Consider the following 23,728-nt stretch of genomic DNA (forward strand, 5'->3'; position numbering starts at 1 on the left):
GCCCTCAGATGTCTCAACTGAAAAACGTGGTTATTCTACCATCAGTCCTCTACAGGTGGGGTTTCCATGAAGGCTCTCTGAGACAAGGAATGAAAGCCCCTAGCCTAGTGCCTGGTGTGTAGGTCAGTATTGGTGACAGTCCCTGTCTGCAAACTGTTGTGCAATGGGGGAGGGGGGAGAAGGAGAAAAAGTCATTGACTGGATGGATTTTAAAAGGAGAAGGTGATGGAGGAGGAGAAGGGGAAGTCAAAGAGGAAGAGGAAGAAGGAAGAGGAAGGAAGAAGAAGGAGGAGAAGGAGGAGGGGAAAAGAAAAGAAATAGCTAACACACAGAGAAACCAAGGATGTATAGTGAAGCTAAATGACAAAGAAAGACCGGACAAAAAATGTAGCAAGAAGCGAGGGGAAATGGTTCAGGAGAGAATAACTAGGAGTAATGAGAATCAATTCCATCAACCCTCCATCTATTTTCAAATCTAATCTAAAATGATATGCTCTTCTCCCTTGCCAATATCTCTTAATTCTTCTGTTCCCCTCCCTTATTTAATCGGGTATAACTGTATTATTTATCTCTACCGAATGGCTTGGGAAAACAGTTCTGTGTAAAAGATGCAGTTCCCAAAGGAGGTAGGAACAGGCAGATTGGAGGCAAAGGCAGAGGTAAGAACTGACAGAGCGGGCAGGGATGGAGGGAGCCTGAGTACTCCTGGGACATTCTTCTCCACTGCTGCAGGGCCTGGCTGTGTCACAGCCCCCACCATCTCTGTACTTTCTATTTCCCACCCCAGGCAACCTTCCTCCCAAACCCAGCCCCACCGTGATGCCATCCTGTGGGCATTTCACCGGGCCTGACATCAGGGTCTCTTAGGTTTATGAAGCGTCCAGATCATAGACACTGCCTGCTTGCCTCATGCAAACCCCTGATAAAGGAGGAGCCTTAGCTCACCCCTCATGCGTGTTCCTAGAACTCTCCTCTCCTCCGCTTTCTTGGCCAGTACCCCATGATCGTGTCCTTTGTTGATTTTCCATTTTTTGCTCTTCTAGATTGAGATTTTCTTGAGGACGGGGAACTCATAAAATGTGCATTGAGTGATGCATTTATTCAACAAATATTTGAGCCCCTATTGCATGCTAAGCACAGAGGATAGCAATTACCCAGACAGACACAGTCTGCCATGAATGAATTAATAATGATTAAATGGATGAATAAATGAAGAAACTGAACCAAGGGGAAATGCTGTGGCTGCTTAGTGGGAACTGAGGAAAATCCAGACTAGAATGGGAGGTCTGTGAGAGCAGCCATCAAATTTACCTTTTCATCCAATCCATTCACAAGACCTACACTGTGCCTGGCACATTTTAGACAGAAGAGAAATAGTTACGGGAGGTATATTGTTGAATGATGGGGATAATGATGGCATTTGCTATCAGGGCTAACTGTGGGACTTTGCCCAATTCCAAGCATGTTGCTAGCTATGGTCCTCTTTTCTCTTAATTTGAAGTTAGATGCGATGTAAATAGGACACATCATTGACATTCCTCCAAAACATTTCATATAAAAAGAAAGAAAATCATAGATGCCTTGTGACTTGTCCTCAGGTAAACCAGCTAATTGGTATGGAGGCATCACATAAATCTAAGCTTTTAACTCCAAATTCAGTGTTCTTTTCACTAACCCAAGATGTGTGATTATTGATTATGTCAGAAAGACTGGGGTATATCCATCCATCCATCCATCCATCCATCCATCCATCCATCCATCCATCCACCCATCCATCCATCTACCCACCCACTCACCCATCCATTTACCTTGTTATTTTAATATATGGCATGTAAAGAGCTTCATAAGCCTTGGAACTAGGGCTTGATCTCATGGCATGAAGGAGCCACAGGTGGGACCTAGCACTTTTTCTTATCCTAGGCGATAGTTCACAGGTAAGAAGTGGTGGCCCCCTTTCTACTTTCCTCTCCACAGACTCGCTTTAGCATCTCTGTCTGTTTTCTCTGTAGTGGTGTGCCTCTGGGTCTTCTGATGGCATCCTCCCACTGCACCCCTTTGCATACTTGCAACCCTCCTGCCCTCTTGCCTTTGTGCTACTCCTCCATCTGAAATGCCCTAGGTCACATGGCTACTTGTTGAAATCTTGCCCATCCTTTAAGATTCCTCCAGGAAAACTTTCTAGCTCCATTGAGAATTTTTCTCCTCCCTAAGCTTCCCACTTTGATTTATACATATTTATATCATGCTTTTCCTCCCTCCCTTGGGCTGAACTGTCGAGGACAGAGTTCCTCAATGCCAGATCTCAGAAAAAGTTGATTGACTAAATGAATCTTTAAAATGAGCATGTATTTGCATCTGCTACAGAGATAATATATATTCTATGTAGAAAATGTAGAAAACAATGAATCAGACCACAATTAAAATCACCTCTGATCCCACCATTTAAAGATAATCATTGTTGCTGTTCCAGTATATTTCTTTCCAGTTGTATATACACATGCTTATGTCTAACTAGAATCAGATAATCCTCTTTTTTCTGTACAAATGTTCTCTCTCTCTTCATGACAATGCAAGCTCATTGGAAGTTCAAGTTCTGTCTTTCTCTTCATTTGCATTCTCCAGGGTGCCTGAATTTGAGTCAGATGCAAAGTAAATTTCTGTAGAGTTGTTATGTGGGAATCAAGCCATCACTGACGTCCGGAATTGCCATCTCTTCGCTCTGTTCACTGGGGATGCCCATCGGAATTCAAATATGCAGACAGCTCACTGCAGCTCAGCAAACACTTACGGACCCCTCTACTCTGTATTTATTTGGCCACTGTGTCAGGCACTCGGCTACACAGATGGCTCTGCTGTGTCCTTGCACTAGAGTCCAATGAGAGAGGACATCGTATAAACAGACCATTTTAGCATAGATAAATACCAAGACCAAGGGTTTGATAAAATAGATGCTATAATAGTGTATGTGAATAACACGTAACAAACGGAACAGGTGAATGTTTACTAAGGATCAAGATTAATGCTGAAAGCTAAAATGTTTGGATCATCTCATTTAATTCTCACAACCGTGTGGGCCAGGTTCTATTGTAATTAACTTATTGGACATATGGGAAAACCAAGTCACAAAGGAGCTAAAAAGTTTGTCCAAAGACACACAGCTTGAACACAGGAGAGTTGGGATTTAAATTCGTGCAGTTGGTCTCCAGAGTCTGAGATCTTATGCAACATGCAATGTTTTGTTTTCGTGGAAGCGTAGAGGAACACCTAGCTCCTGTTGGGGTCGGGGAAATCTTCCAGAGCAGGGAGTGGGGTTTAGTGGGGTTGGTTATTCCAGGCTCTGAAAAAAATCTTTGAGGACGTTGAATTAGGAAACAATACAGTATGTGTGGGAGATTACATAAATATTTGATCAGATTTAACGTATAAGTGCAAGGAAAGAATGAAAAGGGGTAAGGTTGGGGAGCAGGGGGGTGGGGAATGCAGGGACCAGGCTTGTGAAATTAGGTTTATTCTGAGGGGAATCAAGAATTGTTTTGATTAAAGATGTGACATGGTCACATTTACAAGTTATAAATTTTATCCTGGTAGTCATTTGAAGGACTGTTAGAAGGAAGGAAGCCTGGAGGCAGGGAAACCAGTTGGGGGCTTCTGGGTAGTTTCCATTTGCCTCTCTAGATTCACTCCTCGACTCTTTCCTCCTGCTCTGTGCCCTGGAAAGTTGATGTGTATGACTCCCTTGACCTTGGGGTGTTCGGTTGGGTCGACCTGTGAAAGCCACCTGTAAGGGATGAGCAGGCGGAAGAGGAGTGAGGTTGGAGCATTTATTACCCTACTGTCTGCATGGTGGCCATGCTTCTCCTACAGCTGTAGGTCTTTCAGAACTTTATAAACACCCTCTCCTCCCTTTGCCCCTTCAGGTCTAGGGTGGTGGCAGATCCTTGTTGCGGCCAGTCTTGAAGTTCTTTATCACTGGTCTGCCTTACCCCTGCCTGTGCTGATTAATTGTTTACGTCAACTTGACTGGGCCAAGGGATGTCCAAGGAGCTGGTAGAACATGATTTCTGCACGTGTCTGCGAGGGTGTTTCTGGAAGACATTAGCATTTGAATTGGGAGACTGAGTAAAAGAGAAAGGACTTCATTTATGTAGGTGGGCATCATTTAAGTCCTGAGGGCCAGAAGAGAACCAAAAGGTGGAGGAAGGGCAGATTTGCTCTGCACTTGAGCCAGGACGTCCACCTGCTCCTGCCCGCATGCATCAGCACTGCTGTTTGGGGGCTGCTGGACTCAGACTCAGACTGGGACGTACACTGTGAGCTCCCCTGCTTCTTAGGCCTTCGGGTCTGGACTAGAGCTATACCACTGGCTTTCCTGGGTCTGCAGCATGAAGATGGCAGACTGTGGGGCTTCTTAGCTTCTGTAAGCATGTGAGCCAATGCCTCATAATAAATTTCTTTCTATGTATCTACATATGTCCTACTGATTCTGTTTCTCTGGAGTACCCTAATACACTTTCAAAACCTTGGTAGATGGTTCCCTCTTTAAACACTTCCCCATGACCTTACTGAGTGTGTCCCGCTTTTTCTAATGAGACCCTAACTGCCACAGAGCCATTTGAAGTAGTCCATGAGAGATGCTAAAGATTTTCATTAGGGCAACTATTGCAGAGATGAAAGTGAGTGTGTGGTTTCAGATATATTCCCTGAGCCTGCTCAGGAGGACTCGCCACATGGAGATGACCACCCATGACTGCTGGAATAGCTAATGACAAGGGTGGCTGAAGTCAACGTCACTGTCTCTTATTGTCCCAACTGTTTCTGCCTAGGCAGTGAGTTCATCTCACATAATGTCTGCTCCCTGTAGCCAGGCAAAGACTACTTGCAAACTCATCAGAAGCGCTCTCTGGCCTTCTGTAAATAATCGGAAGGAGGGTCAGCTGGTGCTGTGGAATCAGAAGGCGGGTTAGTTAGCCACTTGGGAGATGTTATCAAGATGGCTGGTGATCAGGAGAGCTGCTTATTTTCATAATGACCTTCAGGAATTAAATAAAAATACAATGAGTGCCATAGATTAGGAAGAACAAGCCAATTAAAAGCACAACATGCCTTTGGGATTTTTTATTTCTTTTCCAGGAGGCTGAGAGGCATGTGTGGTTGCTGAGGCAGAATGGTGGCCTACCCAGAATCACTGATGAAGGCTGATCCTCTAGCTTGGCTTTAGCAGAGTGGTTGAGGGGATTTGAGCCTGTTGAATATTTCACGAGTTGCGGCCCATGGGGGGAGAACAGTAAAAGGTGAAAAGACAATCCCTGCGTTTCTTTATGATTCCAATATCAAACCAAGCTCTTTGTGGTGGGAGGGAAGCAGACACTGCAATCAGCCCACAGCCGGAAGGCATGGTGCACCAATTCTCCCACTTTAATATCTGCCGTTTCATTTTATATTCATCATGTCAGCATAATCTGCCTTTATGGGAATCATCTTGGTTCCCGACCAAATGTGTTTAGTCCCCCTTTTGCTTTAAGTTTGATTGTAATATGACTTGAAGAATTCAATGAAATGTTTATGAGGAAGGACTAGGGGAAGAGGAAAGGGAAAATGCAATTGGAGAATCAATCAGCAGGGACTTTCAAGAACGGGCTGTGGTTATGCCACTATTTCTTTGGCCTGTTTTTAATGGACAAAGGACTGAATCTCTGATCGAGTGTACTCTGCTGATTCCCAGCTGCATATGGAATCAAATATACTCTGTTACCAAGCATTCTAAAGCCCTTAACTCTGTGTCTGAACTGCATTTTCAACTTGATATTTTGCTGCGCTCCTACTTAAACATGTGGCTTCACTGCCCTGATATGCCCAGCCACTCAGCCCCTGTCTGTGCCTCCTTCTCTCCATTGAGGGCCAACAATATGCAAACCTCTGCAATGCTCATATCACCATGATTTTGGAGTAGTTCTTGGTCTCCAAGCTAGAGAGTCCTGTCCCGCCTTTGAGTTCCCAATGAATCTTTACTTACTCTTTCTTTAATTCTCTAATGAAACTTAATACCACCCATCTCATCTTATGGATATGTGTTAAGTACGTGTGTGTATTCATCAGCAATTCAGTAATTATTTACTGAGCTCTTATTATGTGTCAAGAGATATTGAAGTACTTGATGTGGCAGGAAATGATACATGCAAGGTTCCTGTTCTCCCGGAAGGAGAGGCATTAAAGACATGTTCAAGAAGATAAATATGCTACCCTAAGAAGCCCAAAACACCAATTCAGGAGAACTTTTGCACCCCTATGTTCATAGCAGTGCTGTTTACAATAGCCAAGTTTGGAAGCAGCCTAAGTGCCTGTGAGTAGATGAATGGATTAAAAACTGTGATACATTTACACAGTGGAATACTATGCAGCAGAAAGAAAGAAGGAATTCCTAACTCTTGCAACACAGTGGTTGGAACTGGAGACTTTTATACTAAGTGAAATAAGCCAGTCAGTGAAAGACAAATACCACATGATCTCACTTATAAGAGGAATCTAATGAATAAAATAAACTAATGAGCAAAACAGAAGCAGAGACATGGAAACGTGGCACAGACTGACAGCTGCCAGAGGGAGAGAGGAGAAGGGGGAAATAGTGGAAAGAAGGGGAAGGGACTAGTCTAAGAACATGTATGAATGACCCGTGGGCACAGACAACGATGTGGGGATTGACTGTGGGAGTGGGGGGTAGGCTGGGCAGAGCAAGGCAAAGGGGGAAAACTTGGGACAACTGTAATAGAATAAACAAGAATAATAAAAAAAAGTAAAAAAGAAAGAACACGTGTATGGTAAATTTCTCATAGTGACAAGTGCTGTGGAAAGTTTTTGTAAAGTGGATATAATAGAGTGGATGTGCGTGCGGTACTTCAGCAGAGTGGCATGGCCTCTCTGCGCAGGTCTCATTGGGACTGAGAGACAAGTGCTGAGAAGAAGCCAGCTTGCAGCTCTGGGTGGAGAGTTCCAGATAGACCAGACAGAAAGTACACTGAGACAGCAGGCAGCCTGGCCTGTTGGGGGGACAGTTGCAAGTCCTGCAGGGCCAGGGCACATGGTGAGGGGATGATAATAGCAGGAGGTGGGTCAGAATAACTCACAGTGTCCTGGGTCACATTGAACGGAGAGTGTGCACATGTGTGGACTGTGACGTGGAGAAGGAGGGGTAGGATTTATTCTTCTGAAGGACTCTGAGCCTCCTGAAGTCAAGGCTGTGTCCTATCTGACTTCATATTCTGAGCTACTAAGTTGACTGCAGTTGAGAAGGTCATTAATAAAGTGTGTTGAATGAATAAAGAAATAAACATAGGAATGAATGAATGAATGAATGAATGAATAAGGCCTTCTGTTTCTGCCAAGACAAGTTTCTCTCTGAGGTCTCATGCCCTTCCTCCCCAACCCAACAACAGTTTCTTTCCTTTGTAATCGAGTAAGTCCAGAACTGTTCCCTGTGATTCAATATTTACTGTGTTTCACACACTGTTATTATCATTTAACATTTACTGTCTGCTGACTGTGCAGTCATCACTGTAGCAAACAAAGAGCTCAATCTAGTTTTGGTTCCAGGGCTAATTTAGTCAAAGAAAAGGAGACGTTGTAAGAGCCACTGGCATCATAGAAATTGCCGACTGGAAATCCAGCTTGGTACAAACTCACCAGTGACCTTAAGCAAGTTGTTAACCCTCAGTGGCCCTCTGTTTTCTCATGTGAACATGGGAAGGGCAAGCCTCTTCGATGGTGGGATTTTAGGCACAGGCTGTGGGGAGGTCTGGGAGGAAGGGACACAGGTTTCAGCAAGCATTCCCTTACTTACTCTGCCCCCATCTACACCAGGATGTGTCAACTGGATGCAGCCTGCCCTGGGGGTCTCTGCTGGTGCCATCCCAGAGCCTCTTAGCTCAGTAAGTGCCCACCCACCCAGTGGCACATGGATCTGCCTTCCTGAGCCGCCGAATGAGAGAGAGCTATTTCCAGAGGCAGCTAACTCTTATCCTTGACATCCCTGGCCTCTGACTCTTGGCTTTTATGCACTGAGAGAAAAAAATGAGTGAGGTGCTGAGCCAGGTCATTTATTGATACTGTAAAGTTTCCAACTTGCCATAGCCCAGCTGGCTGGCTGCCAGGGAAGCCATGGCCAAGACCTCAGGTACTGAGACTAGGAGGTGGGGTGGTGGGAGGAGAGAAGGAGCTGGTGTGAGGCCTGCTTCACAGATGGCACACTTAACCTGTCTCCTATCATGGGGCCACACAATGAGCTCCTGGGGTCCTTTAGGGCCTGTGTTCTAGAAGCTGATCAACTTTTGTGATTATCTCCACCCTGCTCAACTCTGGATGCAGCAAGGGAAACCCAAGCAAGTTTGCACTTGGACTAACTTACTATATTCTGGTCACTTTGTGTTTTACTTAGAATGAGGTGGGAGGCCATTAAAGGCTGCGAGCATAGATGTGGCATGAGCTTATCTATGCTGTGGCAGGATTCCTCTGGCTTCTGATTGAGAATAGACAGGAGAGGCGAACGGCAAGGAAGAGAGAATCAAGTTAAGAAACCCTCGCAGTAAGCCAGGCAAGAGATGCTGGTGCCCGGGCCCAGGTGGTTGCAGCAGAGGAGGTGGGGGAATGAATTCTGAAGGGCTTTTGAAGGGCTTCCTGGTGGACTAGGTGAGGAGTGGGAGAGAAAGCAAGCCGTCAAGGATGTCTCAAGGTTTTCTCAGGGAAGCTGAAGGGTAAATTAGATCCTATCCTTATGAATAATAATGACAATAAATATTAATGGCTCACTTTTTATAGCACTTATTAAGTGCCAGATGCTCTTCCTCTAAGGACTTTTATTTGTGAACCTCAGGGAGTTAGAGTCTTATTGGGAAAGGATGATATAAGGATAACGCAATAGAATTTGGTGCACAAACATCATCTCATGTCTTCAAGGCAAGTCTTTTGCACTCAGTGTCACCAGATGTAATGGGGGCTGCAGTGGGGTGTGGGGAGAACTGACTGGATAAGAAGTTCTGACTCAGTCTCCCTATCAGCCCTTCTCAAGTGTGCATGTGTGTGTGTGTGCACGCAATCATACATGCGTGTGTGTATAAAGTCTTCAGGGACTGTAAGAATACTGCCTCTAGGTTAGGTTCATGTCTTGGAAAGAGGGTTCAAAGTTCCAAGCCCCAGACACAATTAAAGCTACCTGTCTACTGATGGATGGCCTATGTCTCCTATAGTAACTCTCACTTGAGTGAAGACCTGATTATGCTCCAGGAATACCACCCACCCTTCCCTTTTCGTCATGAGCCTCACCGATAGGCCTGGCCTTCTAGCACATTTTCAGGGACACATCCCTTTAGTAGACAGAGCTATGAAAAGATTGCACGATCCCAGTGCAAGGACACTTTTGGTGTTTTTTCCATCAGCCTTCTACTTAACAAGAGGGTATGTAGGTATGATTATACTGAATGGTACTATTAACATTATATACACAATAAAAGTATGTACAGAGGGAAAAGCAGCATAGAGGTAAGAGGAACTTCAAGTCAGGTGACTTTCCAATTTACTAGATCACCCTAACTGACCTTTGGGTACCTACGAGAACACTGGGGTCGTGCAGTAGCTTTTCCAGTGTTTTTAAGCCATGGACACTGCTGTGCCGACACACCTGTGCTTGGGAGCACAGCACATACCCTGCCAAAAAGTGGAGTTGCTCTGATTGAAGCAGAAGAGCCAGGCCCAGGGCCACCCCTTTGCCCAGCTCCTTTCACACACAGGATGACCCCAAGCTCCTTGGCTGGGCTGGTGCTCTTGGGCCCCTCCAGCCCCGAGGTTCTGCCATTCTGCACTGCATACTTCCAGCTCTGCCACTGGGGAAGTCACACTCTCAACACCGTCCTCCCTTCATCTCCTTTCACTTTGACCCTCTTACTTAGTTTGATTTTTGTTGCTGGCATAGAAGGAATTGCTTTATCATGCATAGTGCTATGAAAAAGGGCCCCAGGCGGACCTGAGTTCAAATCCTGCCTTTGCCTCTTTGTTGCTTGGGGTAAGTCTTGACCATAGTTGACCCATCTATAAATGAAAGTGATGACCTCTGACTCATAGATTTGTTGTGAGGACAGGCATCCTGGTACAAAGTAGGGACATTCTGAGCTACAGAATAGATATGGCTCCTTCCCTCCCTAGAGCCCCGAGGCCAGGCATGCAGCTCACCCAGCCCCTCGGGTCTTGTCTTGCAGAGATGTCGGGCACGGCAGCGGACATCTCGCTGGTGCACTGGAGGCAGCAGTGGCTAGAGAACGGCACCTTGTACTTCCACGTGTCCATGAGCAGCTCCGGGCAGCTAGCCCAGGCCACCGCCCCCACCCTCCAGGAGCCCTCGGAGATTGTAGAGGAGCAGATGCACATTCTCCACATTTCCGTGATGGTGAGTGAGTGGGAATGAGGTGGGGGCCCTGGGCGGGGGGGGAAGGGGAGGGCAAGGTGGAGAGAGGATGGAGGGGGAGGCATGGGATGGTCTGCAGATAGTGGGAAACAGTTGGCGGAGTGTGAGAGGTGAGCATGATAAAAAGAAGGTCAGATGGATTCCGTGATGTCACTTGGACTGATGCGTACCCATCCATCATCTGTCAGCTGTGACAAACTAATTGCGCTTCGGAGAAGAAAATAAAGGGTCTCTAACTCCTTGGCCTTTTGGCTGACATCTCTGGGAATAGCTGTTTAACATCTGTCATGTGCTTGGCCTGCTTTGCTGAGGGCTGAGGTTTAGTACTCCAAAATACAGCTGGCCTTTCCAAGAATGGCTGAACAAACAAAATCGGAACACAAGCGGAATGGGGCTGCGCTTTCCCAAGTGCCCTGGATGAGCCAGGTGCTTTAACCCCCACAACACCCGCTGCAGCGCAGACGCTAGGTGGTGGCCCCTGGAGCTGGGCTGGGCATAGCTGATGCAATTGCACCCAGAAGCCCCTCATAGCCCTTGCTTTATAGTTGTGAATACTAGAAAGTGGGCAGAGAAACTCGTCCAAGGCCACACAGCTAGTAAGAGAGGGACGTGCTGTTCAAACCCAAGTGTGCCTGCCTGCAAAGGCTGAATGATGTCTTCTACGCTCTCTCTCTTGGTGTGGGGCTTTGATGCCTCTCTACCATTGGCCAGGCACTGTGCTGGGCGCAGCTGTGGACTTGATTTCATTGTGTTCTCACCAAGAATGTGTGCAGTCAGACACGTCACCTCCATTCTGGGGGTGAAGTTATGGGCACAAAGAGGTGAATGGCCTTCCAACCTCTGTTGCTTCCCTAATCTGGAACTTTCTTGAATTTGTTGCTTCCTCAGTGAAGGCCCCTGGGGTGAAATCACATGAATGGGCATCTAAAGTATAAGTGGGCTCCTCCGTGTAGGGTTTCTTTAAAAAGCTGTAATTAATGACTTTGCAAGGTAGATGGTAAAAGACAAATTCAGTGTGCAGAATGGGCAGGGTCTACTCGGCCAGGGAAGAGATCGGATAATAGCTCCCATGACTCCCCTTAGGGCTTTTCATTCCTCCAGCCTCTTCCATTCTTTTCTCCTTGTGCACAGCTCTGCCAGATGCAGGAGGGTAGGGAATATTGTCCCCAACCTGTGTGTATGGCTCTAAGAGGTGAGGTGATCGGCACAAGGCCACAAAACCAAGTAAGGCTGCCACCTGCCTCTTCGTTTGTTCCTTCTCTTCAGCAGTCAGCAGGTTTTGGGGAGAGTCTACCATGGAGCAGAAGTTTGCTTTGGATTTTTGTTCTAGTTCCTCTTCAGCTAACACTGTGCATTAGACATTCTGATGAGGGCTGAGTAAGAACTTGGAAGTTTTCTGTTTTTGGAAAAACACAAACAAACCCCAGCTAGACAGCAATGTTAATTTTGGACCTAACGCGTGCTCATCACGTGGAGGAACAAATCAAGGCCTTTGTGTTATTCACGGAATGAGTGTGGTAGACTTTTCCCATTTATATATTTAGCGAAAAACGCAGCCACATGTCAGGCCAAGTGGGTAAGTACTTTGTAAGTACTATCTTAGGGGACTTGCCGAGTTCCTCATGGAGCCTGGGCACTATCTACTATTAAGAAGGACTGAGGAGACGTGACTACTCTTCTTTTAACATTTGAGAGAAAGACTCAGTTTAGACTAACATTTATTAAGGATTTGTGTGTGTGTGTGTGTGTGTGTGTGTTCAAGCACAGCTTGTACTTACACACCTTCTTGCCATACCCAGTAACCTAGATAGTACTACCTTCCTTATAAATGGTCTTGAATAGGCTGTCTCTGTCTTCAGGCGCAGTATTAGCTCCACTACATCAGACTGTATCTGTGAGGGCTGTAGGGGTTCCCCACCTCTGTCTTCTGCTCAGTGAGATCAGCTTGGAAGGAAGAGTTCACTGCAGCCCAGATGTCTCTGAAGGTCTCTGTCACTGAGGATGTGGCTGGCAGAGTAGACCGCGTGGAGGATGACACAGTCCAGGCCCCCTCCACCCATGGGCTACAGTGGTCCAAGTCTACCACCTTGTGGTCCCACCAGTTCTTTTCCTCCTTCAGGGCTCCCAAATCTGGATCTTTCCTGCCCTAGTCTTACCCTCAGGAGACAGAGTCATGCCCAGGAAACGTTGAACTCTAAAGCATCCCAGCCCAGCCTCCCACAGGTGGGACATACCTCAGAGGTCTCTGCCCTCTATCTGGAATTAGAGTGACATGGAGATTATAAGCATGGGTTCCAGAGCCCACATGTCTGGATGTGAAATCTGCCACTTACTTAACACTTTGAGTTATCTATGCAAAGTGTTTTACCCTGCTGTGCCTTGCTTTTATCATCTACAAATGGGGATTATGCTAACACTTATTGTGTATGTACACCAAGTGCTTTGCTCAGAGGAGTTTGGTGCATAAGAGCATTCACTGTTATTAGTAGAGACACTTTTATTATCCAGACATGCTGATATATTATATTCTTTCATGTCATGGATGGATACACTGAGGTCCAAATATAGGTTAGGACTTGCCCAGGATCTCCCAGCCAGTCAGCGGGGCTTGGCCTGGAGAATAGGCCTCTCTGTGACTCAGACTCTGCCCTTGCTCCTCTGGCCACAGACAATTCAGCAAGAATAAAAATAGCGTCTGCTCCTCCTACCCCCGCCCCACCCCCTGCAGCTATACAGAATGGCCTTGACTCGGGTCTGCTTCCCCATTTCAAAGATGAGAAATCTGAGCCTCAGGGAGTTTAACTGGCTTGACTAAGGCTACGTGGCCAACAAGAGGGCAGTTCTAGGAGGAGGCTTTTCCCAGGATTCCAAACTCAGGTCCCACGGCCACTCGTGAGACCATGACTCTCCCTCTGTCAAATTTTGCATTGTTTCCATCTTTTCCATCTTTGGAAGATCTGAGATCATTTGTGAGAAGATCCAAATCACTCAGTCAAGTCTCAAAGAAATCTGGATGTCGGTCAAAGCTCTTCACTCCCTGTTCTTAGTGCAAACTCCTGCCCATCCATGCAAGGCAGCCGGCTCCCGCTCAGCCCTGGGAACCTGCCACATCCGCGCCTACTAGTGTGGAACCAGCATACTCTTTCGGGCTTGTTAAGACCTCAGTTGAGCATCTGCTCTGTCCCGGAAGGTTGTGTCATCTGACTACTAATATCCTAAGGGTCATGCAGTGACTCCAGGTGAGAAAGAGAGAGTGGAGGGTCATTTCAGCCGTTCTGCTGCTCTGGCTTCAGCTACTCTGAGCAGTCAAGTGCCCACCTCAGCCATGCAGGCGGCATGATGCAGAGAGAAAGGGGATGAAAAGAAATACTGGATTTGATGTATAAGAAGAAAATTCTGATTTTTGAAGATACGTTTCTTTTGAAGGGACCGTCCCACAGAAAATGATGCAGGTATATACTGGTGAGCCCCACTGAAGGGCAACGAAAAAGACCAACATTCATTTCTGTTCAAGGCAGGACAATGGGCAAACCTTTCAAAGTGTTTGAGCTATAGAGCAGTGCAGTGGACTGAGGCAGCGGGTAGTGAGTTCCCTGTTTCTGTGGGTATGCAAGCTGGAAGCCCTATTCGTCAGGACTTTAGGAGGAATAGTAGTTAAATTAGGTGATGATTGTAGTTGTTGCAACTTAGAAGATCTATGATTCTATGACATAATATATGGAAAAATACTTTGAGGATTATAAAATGTCACATAAATCTAAGAAACTATTATTACTGTTCTCCATCTCTGTTTAAAGGATCTGTGTGATATGGGAATAATGCTTTTTAAAGCTTTTTTTGAAAATGGCTGTAGATCACTTACCCAACCATTGCATTTATTTATTCACAGTATATCATGCATTCCTTAGTTTATTGATTTAGTCACTCAATCATGCAATGGTTTGCTTGCCTACTATGCCTAGCAATGACAATTCTATCTGCTAAAAAGAAAGAAAAAAGAAAAAAAGCTTTAAAAAATCGACCACAAGCTCAGAAGAAGCCACCTATATGAGATCTGATTGCTAAAAGACTAAGTGTTCTGTACGGCTCACTTTAGAGGTCCTATATGACTCGAAACATTTTGCTTACTTTGGGGGATTACATGTCAAGAGGAACAATAGCTAACCAGGAAAGTTTTGAGAACATAATCCAGACAGTGGATTATGCCAACCTTAAAATAATTATGCTAACAGCACTGTTATAATGCTTAGTTAGTGTTACAGTAACTGACACAAATTTAACTCATTCACTTCTCACAACAATCCAAATTCAACATGTCATTATTACTCCTGTTCTACTTTACAGAACATGTCGGCACAGAGAACGTAACTAATGTGTAAGAACTGTGGACTTGGCATCCGAAGGTTTACGTCTGGCTCTGTAACTGACTTACCAGCATGTGACTGGGGCATGCACCCCTTTCTTCTCCCATTTCCTCACCAGTAGTGGGGTGAAGGGGAGGTGTCTGCCTGCGGGGCTGCTGGGAGGATCACCTAACGTGATACCCACCAAGTGTATGTGCTAGCACCTGACATGTAGTAAGGTCTTCACACCAATTACCACTCTGCTGTTTATGTCTGTTAGTTTCCTGGGGTTGCCAACAGAGTACCACCCACTAAATGACGTAAAACAACAAAATCTGATTGTCTCCCAGTTCTGGAGGCTGGGATTCTGAGGTCAGGTGCCACCACAGCCATGCTCCTTCCGCAGGAGCTGGGGAGGGAACAGTTCCAGGCCTCTCCCAGCGTCTGCTAGCTCCTTGGCCCAGGGCAGCATAACCCAGTCTTCACATGGCGTTCTTCTTGTGTGCATGTCTGTCTCTCTGCTCCAGGTTTCCCTTCTCTAGAAGGACACCAAGTGTACTGGATTGGGGTCCACCCTAATGACCTCTTTATAACTTGGTAACCTCTTTAACGACCCAGCCTCCATAGAAGGTTAGGTTCTGAGTTACTGAGGATTGGAAATCCAACATATCTTTTTTGGGTGGAAACACAATTTAACTGATAACAATAAATGCCATCGCTGTGTTATTTATAAGTGATATTATTGAAGGACGCCCCAGACAACCACATAGGAGAAGCCAGGCTACCACAGACTTCAGGCCCAGAAGCCTTTCAGAGAGAAGGCAGAGTAGTGGGGGGAACATCCTGAGTAAGAGGGACTAATTTAAAAGGGAAACATCTGGTGGTGAAAAAGCCGTGTGCTACACATAGCACAAAAAGCTGTGGCCTGGGACTCAGGTGTCCCAGCCCTGCCACTCATGCGCTCCATGACCTTACGCAAGTCAGGTCTTTCTTAGCCTTAGGATCCCCTGTCGTAAATTGAGATCATCGAGCTTATATCAGGTGACAAGATGTGATGAAATTTGACATTATAATTATCCCAAGTACATTTTTATGTAAATCGGCCATAACTCATGAATCCTATTCATTTTTTAACAGAAAGTGGAAGATTTAGAGTCACAATTTAAAAAAAAAATTAAAAACGTACATCACATGAATCTTACGGCGTGGCCTTGACTTGTCTCAACAAAGCTTCACCAAATGCGTGCAGGGTCTCTGACTAGGTTTATAGGAAAATTAGGAGAATAAGCCATGGCTTCTGTCTATAGGAAACGTGTTTATCTGCTACAACCTTTATGCACACGGCACAGGGAAGAAGGGTGAGCATGGAGTTTGGTGGCAGGAGGTCTGGTTTCAAACTCAGACTCCGTCCCATACCGGTTGTACAGATTGGGACCAGTTGTCACCTCTCCTCAGCTTCTCACTTGGTCATTTGCAAGATGGAAATAAAATTAAAACCATAACACTGAACTGAGATAATGCACAAGAAAGCATTTGGCTAGATTTTCCCAAATCGATGAAACTGTAAAACAGGGTTGGAAAGCTGGAGCCGAAAGCACCGTAGACCCTGCAAAATTCAACTCTTCTAGATGAGCCAGCTTTTACTTGTTCATTCTACAAACGAATCCTGCCTCTCAGTGACTGACCAAACAGTATTTCACTCCTCGCGCGCATTAATGTCCCCAGCTGTGGTCTCTGTGGCTCAGCTCTGCGTGTCTTCTCACTGCCACACCAGCTGAAGGGAGCCCCAGCCTGAGATGTTTGGTGTCCACGACAGAGGGAATGAGCAAGTGTGCTGGCAGAGATCCAGGGTGCCTCCCACAGCTAATGCTCAGATGTGGCTCTCTCACATTCTGGGGGCCAAAGCACATCACATGGCCAAGCCCAAAGCCAATGGCAGGCGTAGGCAATCCTTTATAGAGAACTGGCATGCTGACATTGCAAATGGTGATAGACTCTCCCCCACCTTCATTCTGCAGATGGAGGAATTGAGGACAGAACATGGGTGTTGTCCATCCCTACACTGTTGATCTGGGCAACAACCGAGCCTGGATGGAAAGGTTACAAAGGCATCTGGAGATGGCAACAAGTAACTCAGGAAGGGGGCCTGAGAGTATTGTAGTTCTAGTCTGGCTAAAATGGAATGCAAGATAGGAAGGCAAGAAAAAAAGAAAAAAAATCATAATGTGAATCAGAGGGAGGCAGACAAAAACACAGACAGGAAAAATAGATACTCATCACTATGTATTAGGCAACTCTTCTACACCAGGCGTATAGAAACTATCAGAGAGAGATAAAGGGAACTTGAGAGAAAGGGAGCCAGGGACAATAAGAGATGTGCAAAAAATAAAGAGAAATGAGGAGGAACAGGCATGAAAAGATTTAACAATAAAAGCAGGGGCAGGGAAAGAGGAAACAGAAAATAAAGACACGAGGAAGCCACACAGAGAGAAGGAAACGGGAAGAGAAACAGCAGAGGAAGAGGGGCTGATATCCCAATCCCAAGAAGGAGTGGTAGAGGGGACTGGAACATTTATGGGAGGGGCACTGGGGTGAGTAGGAGGCTGTGGTGGAAGTGGGGGCAGAGGGGCAGCATCCGGAGAGACTGGGCAGGTCCTAGGTGGGGCACCAGGCACAGCAGATCAGAGAAGAGGCAGCAGAGGGGGAGCTGGGTGGGGCTACAGAGTCCAGTCCTGCAGAAGGTAAGGGAGTGGGGAGATCCAGACACTGCAGAGGAGCAAAGTGGGGAGGGGCAGACTGTTGGCGGGAGAGTGAAGGCAAACATCCCCTCAGGGGCCATTCTCCACCTCCTCTGATCCAGCCTTTTATTTCACACTTTAGTTTTCTTCAAGAACCTGGAGCTTTTGTATGTTATTCTGACAACAATGAATGAATGAATGAATGAATGAATGAATGAATGAATGAATGGTGTGTGTGGTGTGTGCAAGTGCCGTGCAGTGTTCACATGCCCCGGGTCTGCCCACAGTCACAAGTGGGAGATGAGCTTAGTTAGGACACACTGATACTTCCACCTTTCCCTTCCATGAATCCCCCTTTGTCCTCTCCCTGATGCTCAGAAGGCAGCTTGGTTTGGTGGAAAGAATGTGAGTTTGGGGACAGTGAGATATGGGTTCCTATCATGACTCTTACGTAGTTGCTCTGTGTCCTTAGGCAAATTCCTAAACAACTCTGATACTTACTGTGTCCTGAATTTTCCTTGTGGCTGTGGATCTCGCATTCATGGGGCTGAGGAGGGAACAAATGATAAAAGACACATGAAATACCTTAAAACAGCACTAGAGAAGGTCCCTTTCTTTTCTTTTTTCCCTTTTAAAAGTTCTCTCCCCATGCTGGGCATTCACAAACTTCCTTTGAACTGAGTTGGGTAAGAGTTATTATCGACTCTAAAATACTGATGTAAATAATTGACTAAGTAAATAAATGAGATAGAAGAGGTTGTTATTCCTCACAGTAGAATCCCAGTTAATAAATGTAGAAGGAAAAGGGAAATAGAAAATCACCATTAGACAGTCACCACTGTAATAATTACCGCTAAGAGCCACTGATGTGCACTGTGGTGAATAGGTGAGACTTCAGAGAGGGATGCTTGCAGAGCCTCAAAGTATCACCCCCGGACATTTGTTCATTACAAAAAGGAAAGGGTGACTTTACAGTGGAGAATTTGGTCAGCTACCCTTGTATTAGCTTTGTAAGGCAGCTAGGCCTGCCTTAACAAATCAGCATAAACTGGGACCACTAAAACAACAGAAATGTATTCCCTCACAGATTTGGACACCAGGAATCCAAAACCAAGGGGTCAGCAGGACTGTGTGACTTCTGGGGGGTTCTTGGGGACAGTCCATTCCTCACCTCTTCAGGTGTATGGCCCCTGCAGCTCTTCCTTGGCTGGTGGTTTCATACTCTGATTTCTGGTTTTGTCTTCATGTCACTGTCTCCTCTGTGTCCTCTCTTCTGTGTGTCTCATTAGCGCACGTGTCACTGGATTTAGGATCTCCTTGAAATTTCCGTAACTTACTTAGAATCGCAAAGGCCGCTTTTTCCACCTAAGTTCACACTTAGCAGTTCCAGGGATTAGGGTGTGACTGTATCTTTTGGGGGTGGGCCATTCGATCTGCCACATTACTTAAACCAAGTGATCGAGGTTAACATCACCATGAATCAGGCATCTTGGCACCATAAGTCTTCTGGTGGGATGCACCGAGAGGGTGCAATGACATTTCTGTGGTAGTCTTGACGTAATCGTCTGACCTCATCCCAATCATGAGAAAGCATCAGGCAAACACGGAGTGTGGGCATTCCACAAAACAACTGACCGGCACTCTACAAAAGCGTCAGGATCACGAAAGTGCCAAACTCACATTTTTTTCCACCAAACCAAGCTGCCTTCTGAGGATCAGGGAGAGAGGACAAAGGGGGATTCATGGATGGGAGAGGTGGAAGTATCAATGTGTCCTAGGTACACAGGTACGAGAAAATTAAGGACAAATGAAAGCTTACTGCTACTTGGGATCCTGGGTTAGATCCTGGACCGAAAAGAGGACATTAGTGGAAAACCTGTTAACATTTGAATAAGGTCTGGTATTGTATCCTTGTTAATTTCCTGGTTTTGCTTATTCTATTTGGTTATGTGAGACATTAACTTTAAAGGAGGTGGAGTGAAGAGTAGTCTGTACTAACTTTGCAACTGGTTGTGAATACAATCATTTCAAAATAAAAGAGTCAAAGAAAAAGGAAGAGTGTTGAGTGGGGACTGCCTGGGTTGGAAGCCTGGCCTCCTCTCCCAAATCTCAGAGTGACATCAGTTGCCTTTCTGTTCAGAGCCTCAGTTTCTTCCGCTGTAAGCTGGTGATGATAGGTTCTACCTTCTGGAATTAAAACGAATTAACATCTTACTATACATCTACCCAAATATTATTATATCTTCCATGTCATCAGTACTGCTGCTGTTATTGTTTCTAGTTTCTTGTTACAAAGGATAAAACCAACACCGAAACAGTTAAGACAGCTTTCTTCCAAGATTACACAGCGAGGGCCAGAGCCCAGGATTAAACGTAAATTTCTGACTCCCAGTGATTGCCCACTCTGTGGTATTTCTTCTTCCTGGGGCAAGGATGTGCATGGACATTTTAGGGACCCATGTCCATGATCGTTTAATTACCCAACTCTCTTTGTTGTTAAGGCGGGCCTGATCTTGGACTGTGGAGGACGGCAGCTGGTTCTCCCTGACCGTGAACACTTAAAAGGGGGGAACGTGGAAATTTCTGATACAGTTCTCAAAAAAGAAGCTCTTTTAAAGTTCATGGAATCCAAGTTTTGTGTTTTGGAGTGAAAACAAATATAGAAACGAAGCCTGTGGGTCTCAAAGAGTGACTCAGTCGATGTCACGGGGCAGGTCCGTGTTCCCATGCAAATATCATGACGGTGTGTGTGTGTGTGTGTGTGTGTGTGTGTTGTGTGTCTTTCTAAACCTCCCACAGCTGTGATCTGTATTCTGCAGACAGCGCCCCCCTCAGGGTTGTGGGAGCCCTGAACATATAGGCTCAGCACAGCAGTACTTCGCTATACCGTGGTGATCATCCTGTCTGCAAACCCACCAATACACGCAAACAATTACCCAGTTCAGACTTCTGCCGCTCCTGTTCCCCAGCTTCAGGGTGTCTTGAATAGCAAAATCATACTTGTTTTTTTCTCCTTCCCTCTCTTTTTCCCCGCAATCTCTCCCCAATGAGACATAACATTAATTACAGCAGTTAACAGAAATTCTGTCTCCATCACTGCCTGCCACCTTCTCTGTCTTGGCTCCTGCCTCCAAAATTTCTCTCCTGAATGAAGGGCGGGGGTGTTATGCAGATGTGTGATTATATTTACTTACTGTTTCTCTGCCTACCTCCTTTGTGCTGAATTTTAAGTCAGGCAGAATCAATATTTTCACTGGGCGTGTGCGTGAGTGCGAATGTGTGTGTGTGTGTTGTTTGTGTGTGCCTGCTCCATGATCTAGCTGTCATTTTGAGCTAATTGTGTTGTTTCCTCTTGTGTGGAAGGAAATCTTATCTGTTTTGGATTAAAATTCAATGAAGGTCATCGCGTCTGGAAAACTTACCAGACTGCTGCAATTAATGTTCATTTGGCTTTGATAAATTGGAACGTTCCCCTCAATAGGACTGGAGTGGGTTTCAGAAGCAATAATTCTTCCATTAACTCAATGATTCTGCCTGTGATGGAGGACCTTGTCCTGCTTTTGTTTGTCATCTGTCACTTGGAGGAGCCGGGCATATGTCAGAGATGATTTATCATGATTGCAGGGCCTGCTTGTATCCAAGCATTTAAAACCACTAATTAGTTTTGCCCCCTGTAAGTTGCTTGATTAAACAAAATGTGAGGTTGGAATTAAGGTAGGAAAAATATTTGTGACTCAGTTTTCCCTCCTGGGTTTCCACAGTTATGGGGTTATTATAAGTTCCCTTCAAGGGCTAGGTAAAAATAAATCTCTCATAGAAATAGTCCTGAGCACTTACCACATGCCAGGGAAGATCCTGGGAGCTTTAAGTGCATTATTTTTCTTAATTCTTAAAACAATTCTTTAGGGTGGTCTTTCCCTAATACCTGGAGGAGACTGAAGTCCCTATCAGGAGTGTCGAACTCATTTTCACCAGGGGCCACATCAGCCTCGTGGTTGCCTTCAAAGGGCCGAATGTAATTTTAGGACTGTATAAATGTAACTACTCCCTAACTAGGGACAAGGAGCTCAGCTCTGCCACAGGGTAGAAACCAGGTGCCAGGCCAGATAAAACAAGGTCAAGGGCCGGATTCTGCCCTCGGGTCTTGTTTTTGCCACCCGTGCCATAGTTGGTAAGCATTTCATCCCTAGCATTACCACTATGTGTTAAGATTTTTTAAAATGGCCTAATATTAAAGTTCTACTGTTTACTGTTGGTACTTCATTAACTACAGAGCGAGATCTTTTTCCTATATACGAATTCTCGTGGTTGTTTGTTTAAAAGGCAGCTTTGTGGGCCCTGCCCCAGGTATGCCTGATAGGAACACCTGGTGTGGGGTTCTGGGAGTCTGCATTACGGCCAGCTCTGCTTTTAATGCTTGTGAACAACAAAGGCAGAGAATCACTAACCTGCACCTCATTGAGACCAACAGTGGGGAAGTCACAGCCTTGACCCACTTGTTTAAATTTTTACTTACTTCTCACAGAACCCTTCTGGGCAGGCATTGCTATCTCCACCTTATGATTGAAATGTTGAGGTATAAAAAGTTAGGTGGCCCTGACCAAGGTCACACAGCTAGGAAGAGGTTGAGCTGGGTTCTCAAAGCCTTCATTTGCCTCACTGGCTGTGAAGTGCTTGATTTTACATAGCATACCCGTCTGATCCACACCTGTCCTTGTCCCTCTGTGTCCCAGCCCCCCTCTCTTCTCTAAAATTCTGCAGGGGCACAAGCAGAGTGGCCCTGGACTTTCCCCGTGGATACACTCTTGCATTTCTGTTTTATTACAGTCCTTCTGTGTCCTGATGTTCCCTTAATGAAGTGTCCAGAGCCTGGCCCTGTCTCAGCCTTCCTTAATAGGGAATGAAATATGTTGGTGTCCGTGCCAGGGCCTTTGTTCAAGATGGTTCCCAGAGTCCTCGGAGGCCTTCTAGGGGGAGATGAGGGGCAGCCCCCACCTCTTTTCATGGCAGATCATCTCAGGTAAAGGAAGCTCACCTGCAGGGCAGGTCTGTGCTGTTGTAATTATTACAGTAGCGTGGACAAGGGGAGAGGGGAGTGGAGTCAGCCAGACCTGGGCCAGCCAATAGGACTGGAGTGGATTTCAGAAGCAGTAATTCTTCCATTAACTATTGCTAACTGTGTGATCTTGGGCTAGCTACTTGCCCTCTCCAGCAAAATAGGTGGAACAATAGTACCTTCTCTAATAAAATCATTGCCAGGAGTAGAAGCATTCATGTTATGTGCCAACTTGGTGTCTGATACATTTCTCGATAAATTGTAGCTGTTCTTAGAGCTCAAACACTATCAACCATGAATGTGCACAGACCCTGCTCCTACTTAACACCTCATGAAGACCTCCTGACAATATATTAAGTAGCTGTTCTTCTTCACGTCATTTTATAGAGGGCAGGCCGAGCCACCAAAAAGGTGCTTGCTTAAGTTCCCACAGTTTGTCAGTGCCAGAACAAGAAGTTCTGGAACCTCTGTACACCTGGCAGGGTGTGCCTTTGGTGGACATTTGCCTGAAGTTAAAGTCCAGGGTGAAATTTGGGCTGGCCACTGCCTTTTTGAGACTCAGAATGGCAGGTGTTGCCCCTAAATATAATATGCTAAAGCTCTAGCCAGTGATGTGACTGCATTTGGAGATCGGGCCTTCCAGAAGGCAATGAAGGTTAAATGAGGTGTAAGAGTGACACCCTAATCCAGTAGGACCGGTGTCCTTATAAGGAGGGGAGGGAGGCCAGCGGTACATGTACACAATGGTAAGGCCATGTGAGGACACAGTGAGAGGCCACTGGCTACCGCTGGCAAGAAGGCTCTTACCAGGAACCAGCCCTGCGGGTATCTTATCTTGAACTTCCAGAACCGTAAGAAAATGAATCTCTGTGGTTTAAGCCATGCAGTCTGTGGCATTCTGTTATGGCAGACCAAGCAAACTAACAGAGAGAATTGTGGTTAGTGCCTCCCAGCCACCCATGGCTGAGGGAATTAGGGAAGCTGGAATAAGTGTTTTCCTTTTCCTCTGCTCTTATTCCTGGAACCACAGGGTAAAAGAAAAATACGGGAGGAGGTGATCTGGAAACAGAAAGGGAACAGGATGGAATGGGAAGGAAGGAGAAGAGAGAGGTTTTTAGAAGACAGGGAGTGCCTGGCATATAAC

At 45.8% G+C, this 23,728-nt stretch overlaps 1 protein-coding gene across 5 annotated transcripts in view; it reads left to right on the forward strand.

Annotated features, from left to right (window-relative positions):
* The window catches only part of ASTN2 (astrotactin 2), an 813,615-nt gene that overhangs the window by 101,426 nt on the left and 688,461 nt on the right, over positions 1–23,728 (forward strand). For all 5 annotated transcript variants that reach the window (XM_053921242.2, XM_053921245.2, XM_053921243.2 and 2 more), the window contains exon 2: positions 10,242–10,429. In XM_053921242.2, coding sequence (XP_053777217.1) covers positions 10,242–10,429 — 188 coding nt within the window. The remainder of the gene's footprint in view (positions 1–10,241; positions 10,430–23,728) is intronic.

Source organism: Desmodus rotundus, chromosome 1 (assembly GCF_022682495.2).
Source record: "Desmodus rotundus isolate HL8 chromosome 1, HLdesRot8A.1, whole genome shotgun sequence".
In the NCBI taxonomy this organism is placed as follows: domain Eukaryota; kingdom Metazoa; phylum Chordata; class Mammalia; order Chiroptera; family Phyllostomidae; genus Desmodus; species Desmodus rotundus.